The sequence below is a fragment of the Macrobrachium rosenbergii genome, chromosome 17, assembly GCF_040412425.1.
Source record: "Macrobrachium rosenbergii isolate ZJJX-2024 chromosome 17, ASM4041242v1, whole genome shotgun sequence".
NCBI classification, from domain to species: Eukaryota; Metazoa; Arthropoda; class Malacostraca; order Decapoda; family Palaemonidae; genus Macrobrachium; species Macrobrachium rosenbergii.
In genome coordinates this window covers 29,409,768-29,424,247 of record NC_089757.1, presented here as the reverse complement: position 1 = coordinate 29,424,247, position 14,480 = coordinate 29,409,768, and the positions used below count along the sequence as shown (strand labels likewise).

Genomic DNA, 14,480 nt, shown 5'->3' with positions numbered 1-14,480 from the left:
GTTTGTTTTTCAAGATTTCATCAGGCTTACCTATGTCAGCCAAATTGTAATTGGTAACAGTTCATGAGGTATATCCTGGCTTCATCCTTTCCTTTTATTTTTCTAATCTTGTTTTTACCAAGGTATTTATGAATATTATTTGCAAAATTAGATACTGTACAAATTTATGTCATTCATTCCCAGGTAATGTGTTGGGTTTCATTTCATCTCCTATAACTACTCCTCTTAAAAATGAAATTAAATCTATATAGCTTCAATATTACCAAAATTTGTTTGACCATTGAGATCTGTAAAAAAAATCTTTCTCTAAACAAAAATTCAAACCAAGGCCCAATAAAGCAACCTCATCCCTAGGTAGGAGTCTAATTGAAATATTTCCAATGTTCTTGGTCTGACTACAGTATTTGAATGGTGGGAATTTTTAAATAAATTTTGAAATTTAACGTCCACATTCTCTTTTTGGAGGTTGTTAAGATTCAAGACAACTGAGGGCTGGGAATGTGCTTTAGTCACAGCCGTTGCAATGTAGTACTTTGTACCTCAAAATTTCATGAACTGAAGCAACAGTCCTTTGGAAATTTAAGGGGAAAAGTTCACACATTGGGCAGCCAGAAATTCCTAAGTGTCCCGTAAAACAGGCTTACAAAGACAAACACTTAAGAAATAATTTCATACGAAAAAAGCATTACAGTAATTAGCTTAGCATACATAAATGTAAGGAAAAAGAAGCAGCTTACTCTTATAGATTTTATTTTGCAAAGTTTATGATACAATATAATTACAAAAGTTAAGTGACTATTGTCTTAAGAATTATGACTTAAGAAAATAATTTCTGTTAAGACTTGTAAATATCAGAATGTATGTGTACATATACTGTATACAGCATATGCAACTTCAAGCATCATTTTGGTGTGAGTTCAAGCCTGCTTGAGAGTTGTAGTATATTCTCTCACTTACAGGCAAGTAACATTAACAGCTGGAAAAGTGATGTGAAATAGCATCCTAACTTGAGTGCAAGAGATCTTCCAAATGAGAAAGTACATATGCTTAAAGGGTGATAACAGTTACACACAAATGTGGCATTGACATTCAAGCAAGTGGAACAGTTACTCCTGTAGTGGAGTCAGTAACATGTGCTTGTAACTTAGAACATCCCTTGAATATGGTTCAAAGCTGGTGAAGTGCTTCAGTTGATTTCTTTCCTGTGACTGCCAGTTACATTAATAGTCATGTATACACTAAAAAAAATTACCTACAATTTAACCTATTCTGGTAATGCAAGAGAGCTTTCATAGGAAAGCGTGCCTAATGGCTGACAGAAGGTAGGCAAATTCATGGCACTGACCTTAGCAAGAGAAAAGTTTTCTCTTTTAGTAAAGTCAGTATCTCTGCAACTTAGAACTTTGGTAGTATTTTATTCAAACCTGCTTGAGAACCAGTTTATTTATTTCATTTAATTGACAGTTACATTAATATTCACAAATAACATACTGGCATGTGCGAGAACTTTCATATGAAAATATGCTTGAAGGCTGACAGTAGTAGGCACAAATTTGGCATCGAGTTCTGATATAAAAAAAATGCATTCTGTAACTTGGTATGTACTGTCGTGAGTTTGCAGCTCTAAGCATTCCTAGAATGCAGGTTTAAGCCTCTAATATGTGCAGTTCATTTCTGTCACTTGATTGCCAATTACATTAACATTGTATGTACAGTATAGCATTTTATAGTTACCAGAATACCAGATGGGCATTGGGTTTGCATCTACTTATCTATACTAAGTTGAAAAAAAACAATAAAAGTGAGATATTTTATCCTGGAGATTTGAATATGCATGGATATGGAGAATTAAAATAAACTTCTAGTAAAACAGTACAATGCGACCAGGAATGAAGTACTCGTATATCAACAAACAAAAGATTTGGAAAGACATTCTAAAATCAATAACAGTAATTATCTTTAAAAATAGTCCTTGTAGCATTTGAATATTAGACACCAGTATCTAGTGCTTTAATCGTATTCATTAAAATCACATCAGATATGAAAAGTCAACCTTTGTAATATTAACCTAAAATATCTTATTAAAATAATACTGTGTCCATACCTTTACAAATAACTTAAAAAAAATTATGTACATTATGACTACTACAATTAAAATCAATTGAACAACTTAATCGGAAAGCATAAATATGTATCCAGGAACTTGAGCTACATTATTAAGTGGGTCTTCTGGAGGAGGACTAGATCTTGTACATTCACTCTGGTGGTTGATCCAGTCACGTCTCTGGCAGAAATCACTACAGTAGGCTTTGTTGTGGCAACCTGAGCACTCCAGTTCACTTTCACGGTTACAGTTGACGCACTGCCCATAAAAAGAATAAACACACCTTGTCAAATTTACACAAAGGTTGGTTGGATATGATAAGCATCACAGATAGGGGGAAATACATTTCTAAACCAATCTCAGAATTTAGATGGAAACAATGCAAATGAATTCTTAATTACCTTTTTACGTACTCCATTGATGGCAGGTGCTGGAGTTAGGGATGGCATGTTAGAAATTAAGGAGTCTAACATGATGGGTTGGAGGGACTGGCCAGTGTCCTCATCTCTTACTTGAACCAAAAATCCTTCTGAAGACCTGAAAATAAAATGGCCTCATTATTTCTTTATTGGATGTGGAATGTAATGTCACTTCCCTGTTGGGGATGTAACGAGGGAAATTTATAAGTTGAAGAATAGGAAAACTCCAGTAGTTGATGAGATTAGAAGTGATTGCTGTAGTGCAATTGGAAAAATGGAACGAGTAGCTGACCAGTATGCATAAGGTACATCTGAATGAGGGGAAAGGCTCCTAAGGAATATGTGAGGAATATTTATTTCTTAGTGAAAGGATAAAGGTGATATAGTAGACTATAAGACTTGCATGAATAAAACATCACTGTATCGAGGAAGGTGTATGGTGAAAAGGTAATTTAGAGGGTAAGGCATATGACAAAAGTTGAAAAAAGGAGTGGGTCAAGAAAGGAATGGGGTTGAGACAAGGAATGGTATGTGTGTGTGTCTGTGTGTTGTGGATTAAGAGTTCTGTATTTGTTATAAAGCAGTTAGGTGAAGGTTTGCAAAGTATATGAACAGAAAGAAAGCTTCATAACTATAACCAAACAGAAAAGTATACATGTGAGAGCTGGACATCATTTTAATAGAAAACCACCTTGTAAGAGACCTCATAATATTTTTAGTATTGTAATCACAGAAAACAGACTTACTTAGCCATACTGGAGAACTGAGCTTCAAGCTTGGCTTGAGTGACTGCATCTTCCTTCTCACTGAGCAGTTTTTGTCTTACGTCATAGGCATCTTGCTGAGTTCTTTCTTTAAGCTCTTCTAGTAAAGTTCTTGCGGCAGATACACTTCTCTCCAATCCAACCAGTACCTGAAAATTCAACACATGCTAATATCCAAACACCATTCTCAATTTAGAAAACATTTTACAATGGGTGAATCAATTCCAGTAATTCCATCATATCTTTATAGGTTTGGCAGAATGTTTCATTTATAGTTTTCCAGAAAATAATTGTGTTTATATTCAGTCCCATAAAAGAGCAAAAAAAATCTTTATAATGCCACCTCATTCTTAGGAGGCCTACATATCCAAGAATAAAATCCATACTCAGCACAACAAATAATAATGATAATAAAACTGGAAAGGCCTCTCAAACATATTTCATTAAATAATAGTGCTGCATAGCAGGCATTCTTTTTATATATTTTTCTCTAATCTTCCTATTAATTGTGTCTCCTTCTCTTGGAGTGCATTTAACAAGTTTCCAAATGAAGGCATGAGTGATTCATTATATATTGACGTATGTATATTCTATAAAATTACATTAAAAAGACAAATTGTTTAAATAAATAGTTGCTGCTAATTCACTGTACAGTAATTAGTTACAGTCTTTTATCTGGCTGTAAAATATTGTCTACTAGGTTATAGTTGAGCTTTATTCCTGATGTGCAAAATGTTTCAGGAGATGTATGAGCTGCTTCCATTCTCAAGTGGTTCCACCAAAATCCATGGGGACCAGGGAGTAAGTTACCTGGTGTGGCCAGACAAAATATTAATGGAAAGACTCATCCATCAGGCACCTCTTAATCCTAGTAGATTGTCTGGCATCTTGACCATAAGGTAAGTTGATTTCTTTCCAGCTTTCTCTTATACTGTATATGTTAAATCTGTATATCCATTGTTTTTAGTCAACATCTGGTAAGTGCTATCATTACTGGTATCATTATTTCCTTTTTGAATTCTCAGGTAATGGTTTTCTTGGCTGAGAAAGTTTTGTACAGTACAGTATATCTTACTTCACACTCTATCCTATTCCTAAGGGTGACAGAGAGGATTTCATTTGTTATTGTTCAAGTGGAGTTATGCTTACTGATGGGAAGAGCGACCATAACTGAGAGGAGGTATTCATCTGAAGGTTGATGTAGAATTTTGGTATTATTTGTGATTTCTTCTGTAGTATTTGGTCTTACTTTCTATTGCTGCGTGAAGTGGTTAAAAAAGCACCTTCATGAAGGTGGTATGAGAGGTGCTTGATGAGTTTTGTAGTCAATCAGCAAGCACCTTTGCACAACCCCACAGAAAACAATATTTGATGGTGTAAGCTGGACTCCTCTGGGCACTAGAGGAATGAAGGATGTAGACCTACTTGGATGAGAACTGAGAAACAGGAAGCTGAAGATGATAGGAGATTTGTGGAAATAAAAGCACAAAAAACATGTTGGCCAGTCTTAGTATTTCAACAATGTCTTTTGTAGAGTTATGTTTTAAATTTAGGATGATAAAGTCATTCTCACCTCGTTCATGCGTTCCCATGCCTTATCTAAAGGAAGGTTAGCAAGAGTGCCTGGAGAACTGCAATTAGCAGAAGAAACAGCTGTAGACTGAGGCGTAGAAACGGCAGCTGCTGCTAGGGCATTGCCTTGTGCTGGGGATGTTCCACTGCTGAGCACTAAACCAGGAACTACTGTCAGATCCCCTAATTCTGACACTGGAAGTGTTACTAAAAGAAAAATACCAATTCAGAATTTAGTAAAATCATCATAAATTTCTTAAATGTGGCACTGAAAATAAAATCTTTATAAAAATCATACACCTCACATAAAACAGTATTCTACAGACATGAAAACTACAAATATAGCATTTATTTTCTATTTTACTGTTGCTGAGCTCATTTGTCTTTTAAAGAAAAGTATGCACAGTGATAAGTTTGAACAATCCTTTCACATCTGACAACCATGAAATCTAACAAAAAGCAGTAAAGCCTAAAAAAATCCTTTTTTCTTTCACAAATTAGGGCAGAGGTTGGCTTGCATGTTAGACAAAAAATTGGCTTTATCCTCACAAACTACAGAATTTAGAATTTCAGAAGTAACAGAAAACCCCATTCAGCAGTCCAAGCTCTCTGTATAAATTGGTAGCATCAATGTGAACTGAAAATTTAGGGGAGCTTCTGTTTGTAGTCATGGTGGATCATCCTCCTGCAGATGATCCAGAGTGCTTTAAAACGAAATTCACAGAGGGGACCCTAATGTACTAATTAAGGCATTCTGCACATATAATTCACCAAAATGCAGGTGAGGGACCTAGATATAAAAGTACACGTGGCCAGATACCATTAAAGTACTCATTAAAGTACACTTGGTCAAATATCATTAAACAAATCAAAGGCTACAATAGGGAACTTAGTGACTATACTTTAAAACAGTATGGACACTGAATTAAGACTACAGTACAGCATATTTAACAAAGCATGTCCAGTTAAGTAAAGCTGTCCATGCTAGCACAGACTTCTTAATAAAAATTAATAAAGGTGGGAATTTAAAAAGTACAGCTGTCCATGCTAGCACAGACTTCTTAATAAAAGTTAATGAAGGTGGGAATTTAAAGAGTAAAAAACTAATATTATTCATAATCACAGCCTTGCACTATTGCTCAGGTTAACCTATAAGAAAATATGATGAAAATGATGTTTAAGATTGCAGCTGCAAGCAAGGGCATTTCACTGCTGATCACCGTTCATCTTAAAAATTCTACGGCTGTTCATAATACCAGGCAGATTAGCACAAAAAACTAGTATTGGGCAGCATGATAGAGTGCTATTACATTATCAAACCAATGTACATTGCATTTCAAATAATCAGTCAGAAAGAAATTTGACACCTTAAATACAGGTACAAAAATAAGCAGTCCAGTTAAAATTAATATTTACGTATAGCATTCTGATATATGCTAGTTAAAGCTAACTAAATAGTTTTATCTACCTGTTGGTGTTGTTGATCCTGGCTCCTCTGACACTGTGCGCTTAATAACTTTTCCAGTTAAGTCAGTACTCAGAAAAATCTTGTCTCGTCTCTTGCGCTTGAATGGTCGATGTAATCGTACTGTACCAGCCTGGAATTATTCAGTTTACAAAATGAGCTCATTGACTAAAGGCAGATTAAACATCATTATAAAAATCTTATCATACTGAAACATATATATAATTCTTATGGTAGTAATAACAGCATATATAATTCTATTGTCAATTAACCCTTCCTGCCTATTAGATCAGGACAGCTATGAGCTCAAAACCTTAGGCAAAGCTGCAATTATAACTAGATAGGACTTCTCTATATGAGGGAGAGCTGCTAATTTCACTCTAGCTCTAACCCACAGACCAGAAGGAAGACACTCACTAAAATTGTTATGCATGTTTGTTCAGTGACAAGTTAAGAGGTCTTATGAAACTCCTCATCATGTATAGTTCTAAGTATACTCCTCATACAGTACTGCAGATGTCACTCTCATATTTATACTGAATCATATTTGAGCTACCCCCATTGACTTTGATTCTGTTAGTTCAATCTAAAAGTATATCTAAAACATTTTAAGAAAGCAAAGAACACTTATGGGAAAGACAGTACTGCACAATGAATGAATAAAAACTGACAGTTTGCAAGCTAATAAAACTAATTTAACCACCATTAAAGAATGTCATGAATGATGAATAAGGAAGAAATGTTTTTATATTTTGTTTATCACTCAAAACCTAATCATCATGAAAACAGCATTTTATCCTTGCTAACTTTTGTCCACTGCATAGTTAAAAGTCAAAAGGCAAGAAAAAATATGGGTTGAGAGACTTACAGCATCATCATCATCAAGACATATACTACAGGAACAAGATGTTGCATGAACCTGAAGAAACCCCTCATCAATCAGGGTTAGAAGGCTCTGTCCTTGAAACCTGAAATAATAACAATAATAATTATATATACTGAAAACCAACACCAAGCTATAAGGGTCAAGCAAGTAATAATAATGAAAATAGGAATGAAAGTGCCCTCATTAAATGATACCTAAATAGTGAAGTTGAAATACAAAAAAAAGAAAACACTCAAGAGAAAACACATTTTCAACTCAAAATAACAATCTGATGATACAAACAAACCTCCCCAAAGCTATTAACATAGCATCCCCATACAGTACTTTCAGTCATTTCTGTTGTTTCTCAAACAGCTGGGAGCTGCTATTACTTTTACATACATATCAGTGACTAACAAATAAAGATTTAAATTCCTGGATCCAGATCCATAAGGAAAACACAGCAACATTTAGCACTGGTTCATCAGCTCTATTTCATTCCAATTTGGTAATAGATTACTCTTTCATATGTGAAACAAATATGCTTTTGTTTTTGTGGCGCACAGATGCTTCCTTGGAATATTTGTGAACTATTTCTAATTAAACTTTTTCTAATGCTTTAGATCTTAATGAAAGGAATATTAATTGAACTCCAGATGTAATCTAGATAAATCTAAGAGTAAAGAAAGGACATTATTGCCCCTGCCCCGTAAGGGGTTGTGCTGTCAGTGCACTTCACACAGTGTACTGTAGGCATTGCCTAAGGTTCTTTGCAGCATCCCTTCATCCACTAGCTGCAGCCCTTTCATTCTTTTTACTGTACCTCTTTCATATTCTCTTTTTTCCATCTGACTTCCCACCCTCGCTTAACAATTGTTTCATAGCACAACTGTCAGGTTTTCTTCCTGTTACACCTTTAAAACCTTTTTACTGTACTCGCAATTTCCCTGCCTGTACTGAATGACCTAATAGGTCCCATTGATTGGCCTTAGGCCTAAATTTTATTTTCTATTCCATTATTGCTTCTGCACTGCCTACAAAGTATGGGAGGTGCTGCAACTCAAGCTCACCTTATACTCCGTTTCCAGTCCTTGCTAGCTGACCTTCCACAATGAGCTTCAAACTCAGTTGGAGTGAACCATTCCTTGCCCAGCAGGATACATTTCCCCCGCGACCCAGAACCAAATCTGCTTTTGACAAGTTCACCTGTAGTTTTCTGTAATCAAATACCATGCACACAATAAGCAGCATCGTTTCAGACTGTCACATAACACATCTTCCATATTCATCTCATCATACTGTAAAATGGATAACAACAAATGCAACTGAGGATGTTTTATAAAACAGTCTTTAATACAAATGATTATACAGAGAGAACAAGATTACTGTATATACATGTTATATTATAAATTATATTAGAAATTACCATTCCCTTTGTAATTAAGTGATAAATTTCTGGCCTTAACTCTTCATAAACTTAATCAGGTTGCGACTTTTCTTGTTACTTTCCATATCTGGATTTTTCCGTTACTTTTCATATGTGGATTTTTCTATGATCCAGTCTTTCCTCTTGTTCCTCGCCTCTATGATTTTTACATTTTATTAAAACTTGAGCATTTTTATAGTACCAACAGACATTCATGAACTAACCTTACACCTGACTGTGAGTGATGGTTCTTGGGCAGCTTCTCTCCAGTCCTGTTCTATTTGGAAAGGAGAAATGATTTTGCCTTCTTCTATTGACGATGATGAAGTCATGGAAGTTGTCACCGAACTACTGCTGATGCTAGACGTACATGATGAATTAGCTACCTGAAAAGATGGGGGACTTACATTTCACAGCCATCTAAATCACCTCTTAAGAATCAAAGCAGCACATAGTGAAGGATTGTGGACCCAGTGATGGGAGATGCCCCCTAAATGGAAGATGAGCCTTTTCTTATAAAGTACATAATAAGCACATTTTTTTTTATTTTATGGGATTTAAAGAAATTAAAAACAAAAAATATTCTCACTGCACTTCAGGGTGTCTCCAGATGGTGTGGGCATTAGATTTGCAACCTCATACCCTGTACTTTTGTTGCAAGTATAAAAAATAAAATATTGCCATTTTAAATGTGTGCAGAGGTTATGCAGAAGTAATGTATGATAGTTGATTTGTTGAGGGAGAAAATATTGAAAGTTAGGAAGTGTATCTGGCCCAGGAATGGAGGAGGATAATATCAAAAGAGAGCATTTTAGGAGCCTGAACCTACACCATGTAGGGTTTAGAGATCAAGATATGGTGGCTGTGCTAGGTGGTTTAAATGCAAGGGTAAGTAGACACTCCCTGGAGCAAATAAGAGTAAACAGTTTTGTGGATGTGTGCTTATGAGGCAACTAATTGTATATCTGGGAAAGAGAAAATGGTAAGGTAAAGAGCAAGTTGATGGACATAATGGTGAGACATAGAGACACTGGAGGTATAGCTGATCATCTGGTTGAAGTAAACAGGTTTATGTTGGAGAGGAGGAGTTGAGAATTTAGGTATGTATGATTATGGCAAAAAATTTGATAAGTTAGAATTACATGTAAGGAAATGGATGAAAAATGTTCGAAGGTTAAGCACACTTAAGCAGAAGGGAAATGTGAGTTATAAGCATCATTTAAGGATGAAGTCAGAATCAGAAAGCAGAAAGAGTAAAGAAAAACAGTGCATGACTGAATGAAGAAATAATAGGTTGGGTGAAAAAAGATACTGTTTGAGGCATAGCTGGATAGGGCAGATAGGGTAGACTGGAAAAGAGGAAAAGAGGAGTCTGACCAACTACTTTTAAGAGGAAAAGTTGCACTACAGGAAGTAAATGCAAGGAAAGAGGCTAATACTACTATCCTTCATCAGTGGTGTTTTAACGATTAGAAGATTGGCAGGTCTGAATGATGCAAGAGTGGAAAGTTAGAATAAATTTAAGAATGCTTGTAAAAGTGAATGTTGAGGATGTAAGAAGGGAGAGTAAAAGGATGAAAAATCTTGACTTAAATTCAGGTGCTTATATACAGTAATTCCTTACAAAGTCTGTTGTAACTTTAGGGAAATTGGGAGGGGTTTAGTGAGATTAATGTCGTGCTAGGCATTCACTGGGTTTGTATCATCAAATTACATTTGATTAGGTGGAAATTGTCTGCACAACTCAAAACACTAGCAAGAGAAAAAAAAATTGTTGAAGGAACCCCTTCAGACAGGTGGATAACATTTTTTATATTTGTATGCAGGTTTTATTCTACTTTTGTACCTCTTAAAGCTGAAGAGGAATTTAGTGAAGACCACAAGTTTCTGTAATTTTTATTGCTTTTTAATGAAAATTCAAGCAAAGCACAAAGAACGTGCTTTTACTCTCTGAATAGAAAAGTATATAGTGCCAGGAGTTGATGGGATTGCAAGTAAGGTTCTATGATACAGTGGTGGAACTGATTGAGCATCTAACCGAGGTGTAAAAGTAGATCTGGAGGAGGGAAAACGACCCAAAAGAATAGATGACAATATCTGCTGGTCCGCTGGTATAGTGGTTAGTGTCGTGGCATGCCACTCAGATGTCACAGGTTCGTGTCTCCCCCAGGGTGATGAAAAATCACTGGCTCTGTATCATGATCAATTACTGCTGCAGTGTGGGGTCTGCGGTGGGAGGTTGAAACCAACATTCTTTGGAAGTTTGAATTTCTAGTCAATGGCCCCTGTGTGCTTGTTCCATGTGGATAGATTTCATCTACTGAAATAATAATAATAATAATAATAATAGTAATAATACTGTAATATAATAATAATAATGCATGTAAGGAAAGATACAAGTGACTGTAAGACTTATATATATGTGTAAACAATTTAGTATATACTGTAAGATGTATGTTAAGGTTTTGATCAATAAAGTAGGGCAAATGATGTAAAATTTTGCAGGATGTGCAGTCCTTGTTCCAATAAGGAGGAAGAAGTGCAGCTCAAGCGTTTTTTTTTATGAGAAGTTCGAAAGCAAAGGGAAAAGCTGTATACAGCTTCATGAATAACAGAACATACTACAATATGGAGGTTACTGAGGATGCGTGGTGTTTAATGCATTTTGGTGAGTCATTAAAGGATTTTGTGATGAAAGTGAAGTGTGCGTGTTAGATAGGAGGGTGACTGGTTTGGTGTAGAAATGGGTCTGGTATGTCTCCATAACTTTAATGCATCGAGTGATTCTGGAAGTCAGTAAGAGGACATTGGATTATGCCCTCAGTTATGGGATATAAAAATGGACCGTGAACTGGCATATGGAATGGCTGAATCTTACAGATACAATATATATATAATATATATACTGTATATATATATATATATATATATATATATATATATATATATATAATATATATACTGTATATATATATATATATATATATATATATATATATATATATATACTGTATATGAGTATATATATAATATACTGTATATATATATAAATATATACTGTATATATATATATATAATATATATATATATATATATATATATATATATATATATATATATATATATATATATATATATATATATATATATATATATATATATATATATATATATATATATTAGTGTTTTATGGGCCTTCTTATATATATATATATATATATATATATATATATATATATATATATATATATATATATATATATATATATATATCCATTGGAGAAGCCTGACGTTACTATCTGAAAACTATTTTTCATTCATGCTTGCTGGCATAGCTACTTTTACATCACTCAGGGTAAACTTGGTATTGTTATTCGCCGTTAACTAATATCATTTACTTATCAATTAAATTTTTTTAAACTGTTGCAATGTTCATATATTTAATGTCATCATTTGAAATGCACATAAAACGAAAAACAAATTCTTACTTCTTTCGTCCGAATAGGAATTTCTTCTATCTGATTGCTGACAGGAACTTTCATAACTTCGCTCAGAGGTGACTATGACGTCAGGCAACGGTGTCTTGATGATATTGGTGTCTTTATTACTTCATTCACTCGGGCCTTAATCACGTCAACAGTTGACCTCGAAGACTTTATGACGTCATTGAGGGGGTGTTTTGATGACGTCACTGATAGGTGTCTGTGCGGTGGCGGTGACTATCTTCACGAGAGCCGAATGTGGCCGAGTTAAACCGACTCCTTCAAGCTCGGGTACTACACCAGTTCCGACGTCCCCCTGTCACTACCTTCTCCAAAATTTCCATCCATCGTTGCACATGTCACTTCATTATAAAACGTCACTAATCGATACCTTGCGCTGAATATTTAGTCGCAGTTACCAGTGATACGTAGTCGGTTGTTATGAAAACATGGCTAAAGATTACTGGCGAAGAATGTGTTCCAAAATTATTTACGAAATAGAAAAAAACACGACGTTCAAGTTGCAAAACAAAAGTTTATTTTCTTTGACAAATAATTTCAGGCATAAAATTTTAAACTTCAATATTTTTGCAAAATCCAAGTGTGAGGATAATATGTAAAAGTTTCTAGAGAACTTAATCTTTCGAAAAATGATACCGGAAGGAGCGATTCTCTGTGATAAAAGAACTGTTGACAGGGGACTATTTTAATCTCTGTCTCTCTCTCTCTCTCTCTCTCTCTCTCTCTCTCTCTCTCTCTCTCTCTCTCTCTCTCTCTCTCTCTCTTTATATATATATATATATATATATATATATATATATATATATATATATATATATATATATATATATATATATATATATATGTATATCCTACAGTTTAGGGGCCCAAATTCACTGCATCACGTAAAGATCAGCGCACAGATTTTTATCAAATATTAATTGAAGCATGAAAAAAATACGAAAAAATAGCGGTTTGTCTGCTTAGAGAAGCAGATTGCAAAAAAAATGAAGGGCGGGGGGAAATAAACAAAAACATAGGATGTTGAGAAAATCGTAAATCTCTGCTTCTGTAAGCAGATAAACTGACATTTTTTCAGATTTATCAAAAAGGGGACTGCTGAAGAGCAAGAGCCCGTGCCAGGTTCCTACCTGGTTCTTGGTTCCTAAGCGTTCACTCCACAAACAGTTGCGGGCACACCACACTATTCACGTGAGTTGGAGAGCTTTGCTTTTTGTACAACCTCTGCTTCTGCATGCATATAAACTGCTCAGTTGTTAACAAATGTACTTCTGTTTGCACATCTGTCGAAAGGAGAAACTGAAAACAGGAAAGAAAACTTAAACGCACACAAGGGAGCGGTGAAGTTGGACCCTTAAACTGGAGGAATACCTCCACAAATTTGACTACTGTAACTCATGTGACTGTACAGCCTTAACAAACGAATCAGTTTTAAGTTAGCAGTCGAGCAGTTAACACATAGCTGAGGCAATCTCAGAATACGTATGGCAAAATTCAGACTGTTTGAAAGGCCCATAAATATGAAAACAGAAAAACTAGGTAAAATAGCAGTGGTTTGCAATGTTACGCATAATTTTTTTACGTCTCGAGTAACTATGACAGCTTTCACATTAAGGATATGGATGGAAAAGATGATTTTTTTGTTAATCTTGACCAGACACCAAACAATTAGTTCGAAATAGATTTATGGACCAAGGTTACTTGAATTTGTGAGAATATGTATTGTAAAAAGACTAGAAAATAGGGATGTTTCACCAAACTCATTTTTAACAATATGGCGAAAATTTTCATTTCCAGTTCATGTTCACATTCGTACATTAATAGTTTTTGCTGTATAGAATGTTTGCAATTGATCGAAACATCTTAAAAAGGTGGTGGGGTACTTTTTCGTGAGGGAGGAGTGGTTGATTGCCCCTTTATTAAAATGAATTTATGTATACAGTACGCTCATGTATGTGTGATTAGTCTATCTGTAATTATTATAATTTGTTGAATTCATTAATGTAAAACTTTCATGTGTACCACAATGTATAATTGCTCTTTTCGGTATGGATATAAGAATAAAATGAAATTAAATCCAAGCATCATTTAATTGTCCGATATTGAAAAACGTAGTGCTTCCTGTTCTTCAAATTTCGAGAGGACATAGTACCACAGTGTAGGATGATACACATCCTACTAGTTTTTGCGATGCCTCAACTTTTCCTTTTTAAATGAATTTTGTTGTTTAGCTCTCTGGTAACCATTCCTCTTGTTGAATCAGGATACTTATCTTTTAAGCTTCTCAATTAGTGGCTGCTGCCACTAGCATCCCTTTTATACATATCTGAATATTCTTTGCGTTTACATTTCATAAACACAG

General features: G+C 34.8%; 1 protein-coding gene across 2 annotated transcripts; it reads right to left on the bottom strand.

Annotated features, from left to right (window-relative positions):
• Positions 1-733: 733 nt before the first annotated feature.
• Positions 734-12,761, bottom strand: Deaf1 (deformed epidermal autoregulatory factor 1). Of its 2 annotated transcripts, XM_067119798.1 has the most exons (10): positions 12,104-12,561; positions 10,654-10,935; positions 8,840-9,001; positions 8,260-8,405; positions 7,193-7,292; positions 6,328-6,457; positions 4,861-5,066; positions 3,270-3,436; positions 2,506-2,641; positions 734-2,362 (listed from the first exon to the last, which is right to left on the bottom strand). In XM_067119798.1, the coding sequence occupies exons 3-10, from the start codon at positions 8,945-8,947 to the stop codon at positions 2,171-2,173; spliced, it is 1,185 nt and encodes a 394-aa protein (XP_066975899.1). In that variant the 5' UTR covers positions 8,948-9,001; positions 10,654-10,935; positions 12,104-12,561; the 3' UTR covers positions 734-2,170. The 2 variants fall into 2 exon arrangements, with proteins under 2 accessions (XP_066975899.1, XP_066975898.1); XM_067119797.1 differs by lacking the exon at positions 10,654-10,935 and having other exon boundaries at positions 12,104-12,761.
• Positions 12,762-14,480: the final 1,719 nt, after the last annotated feature.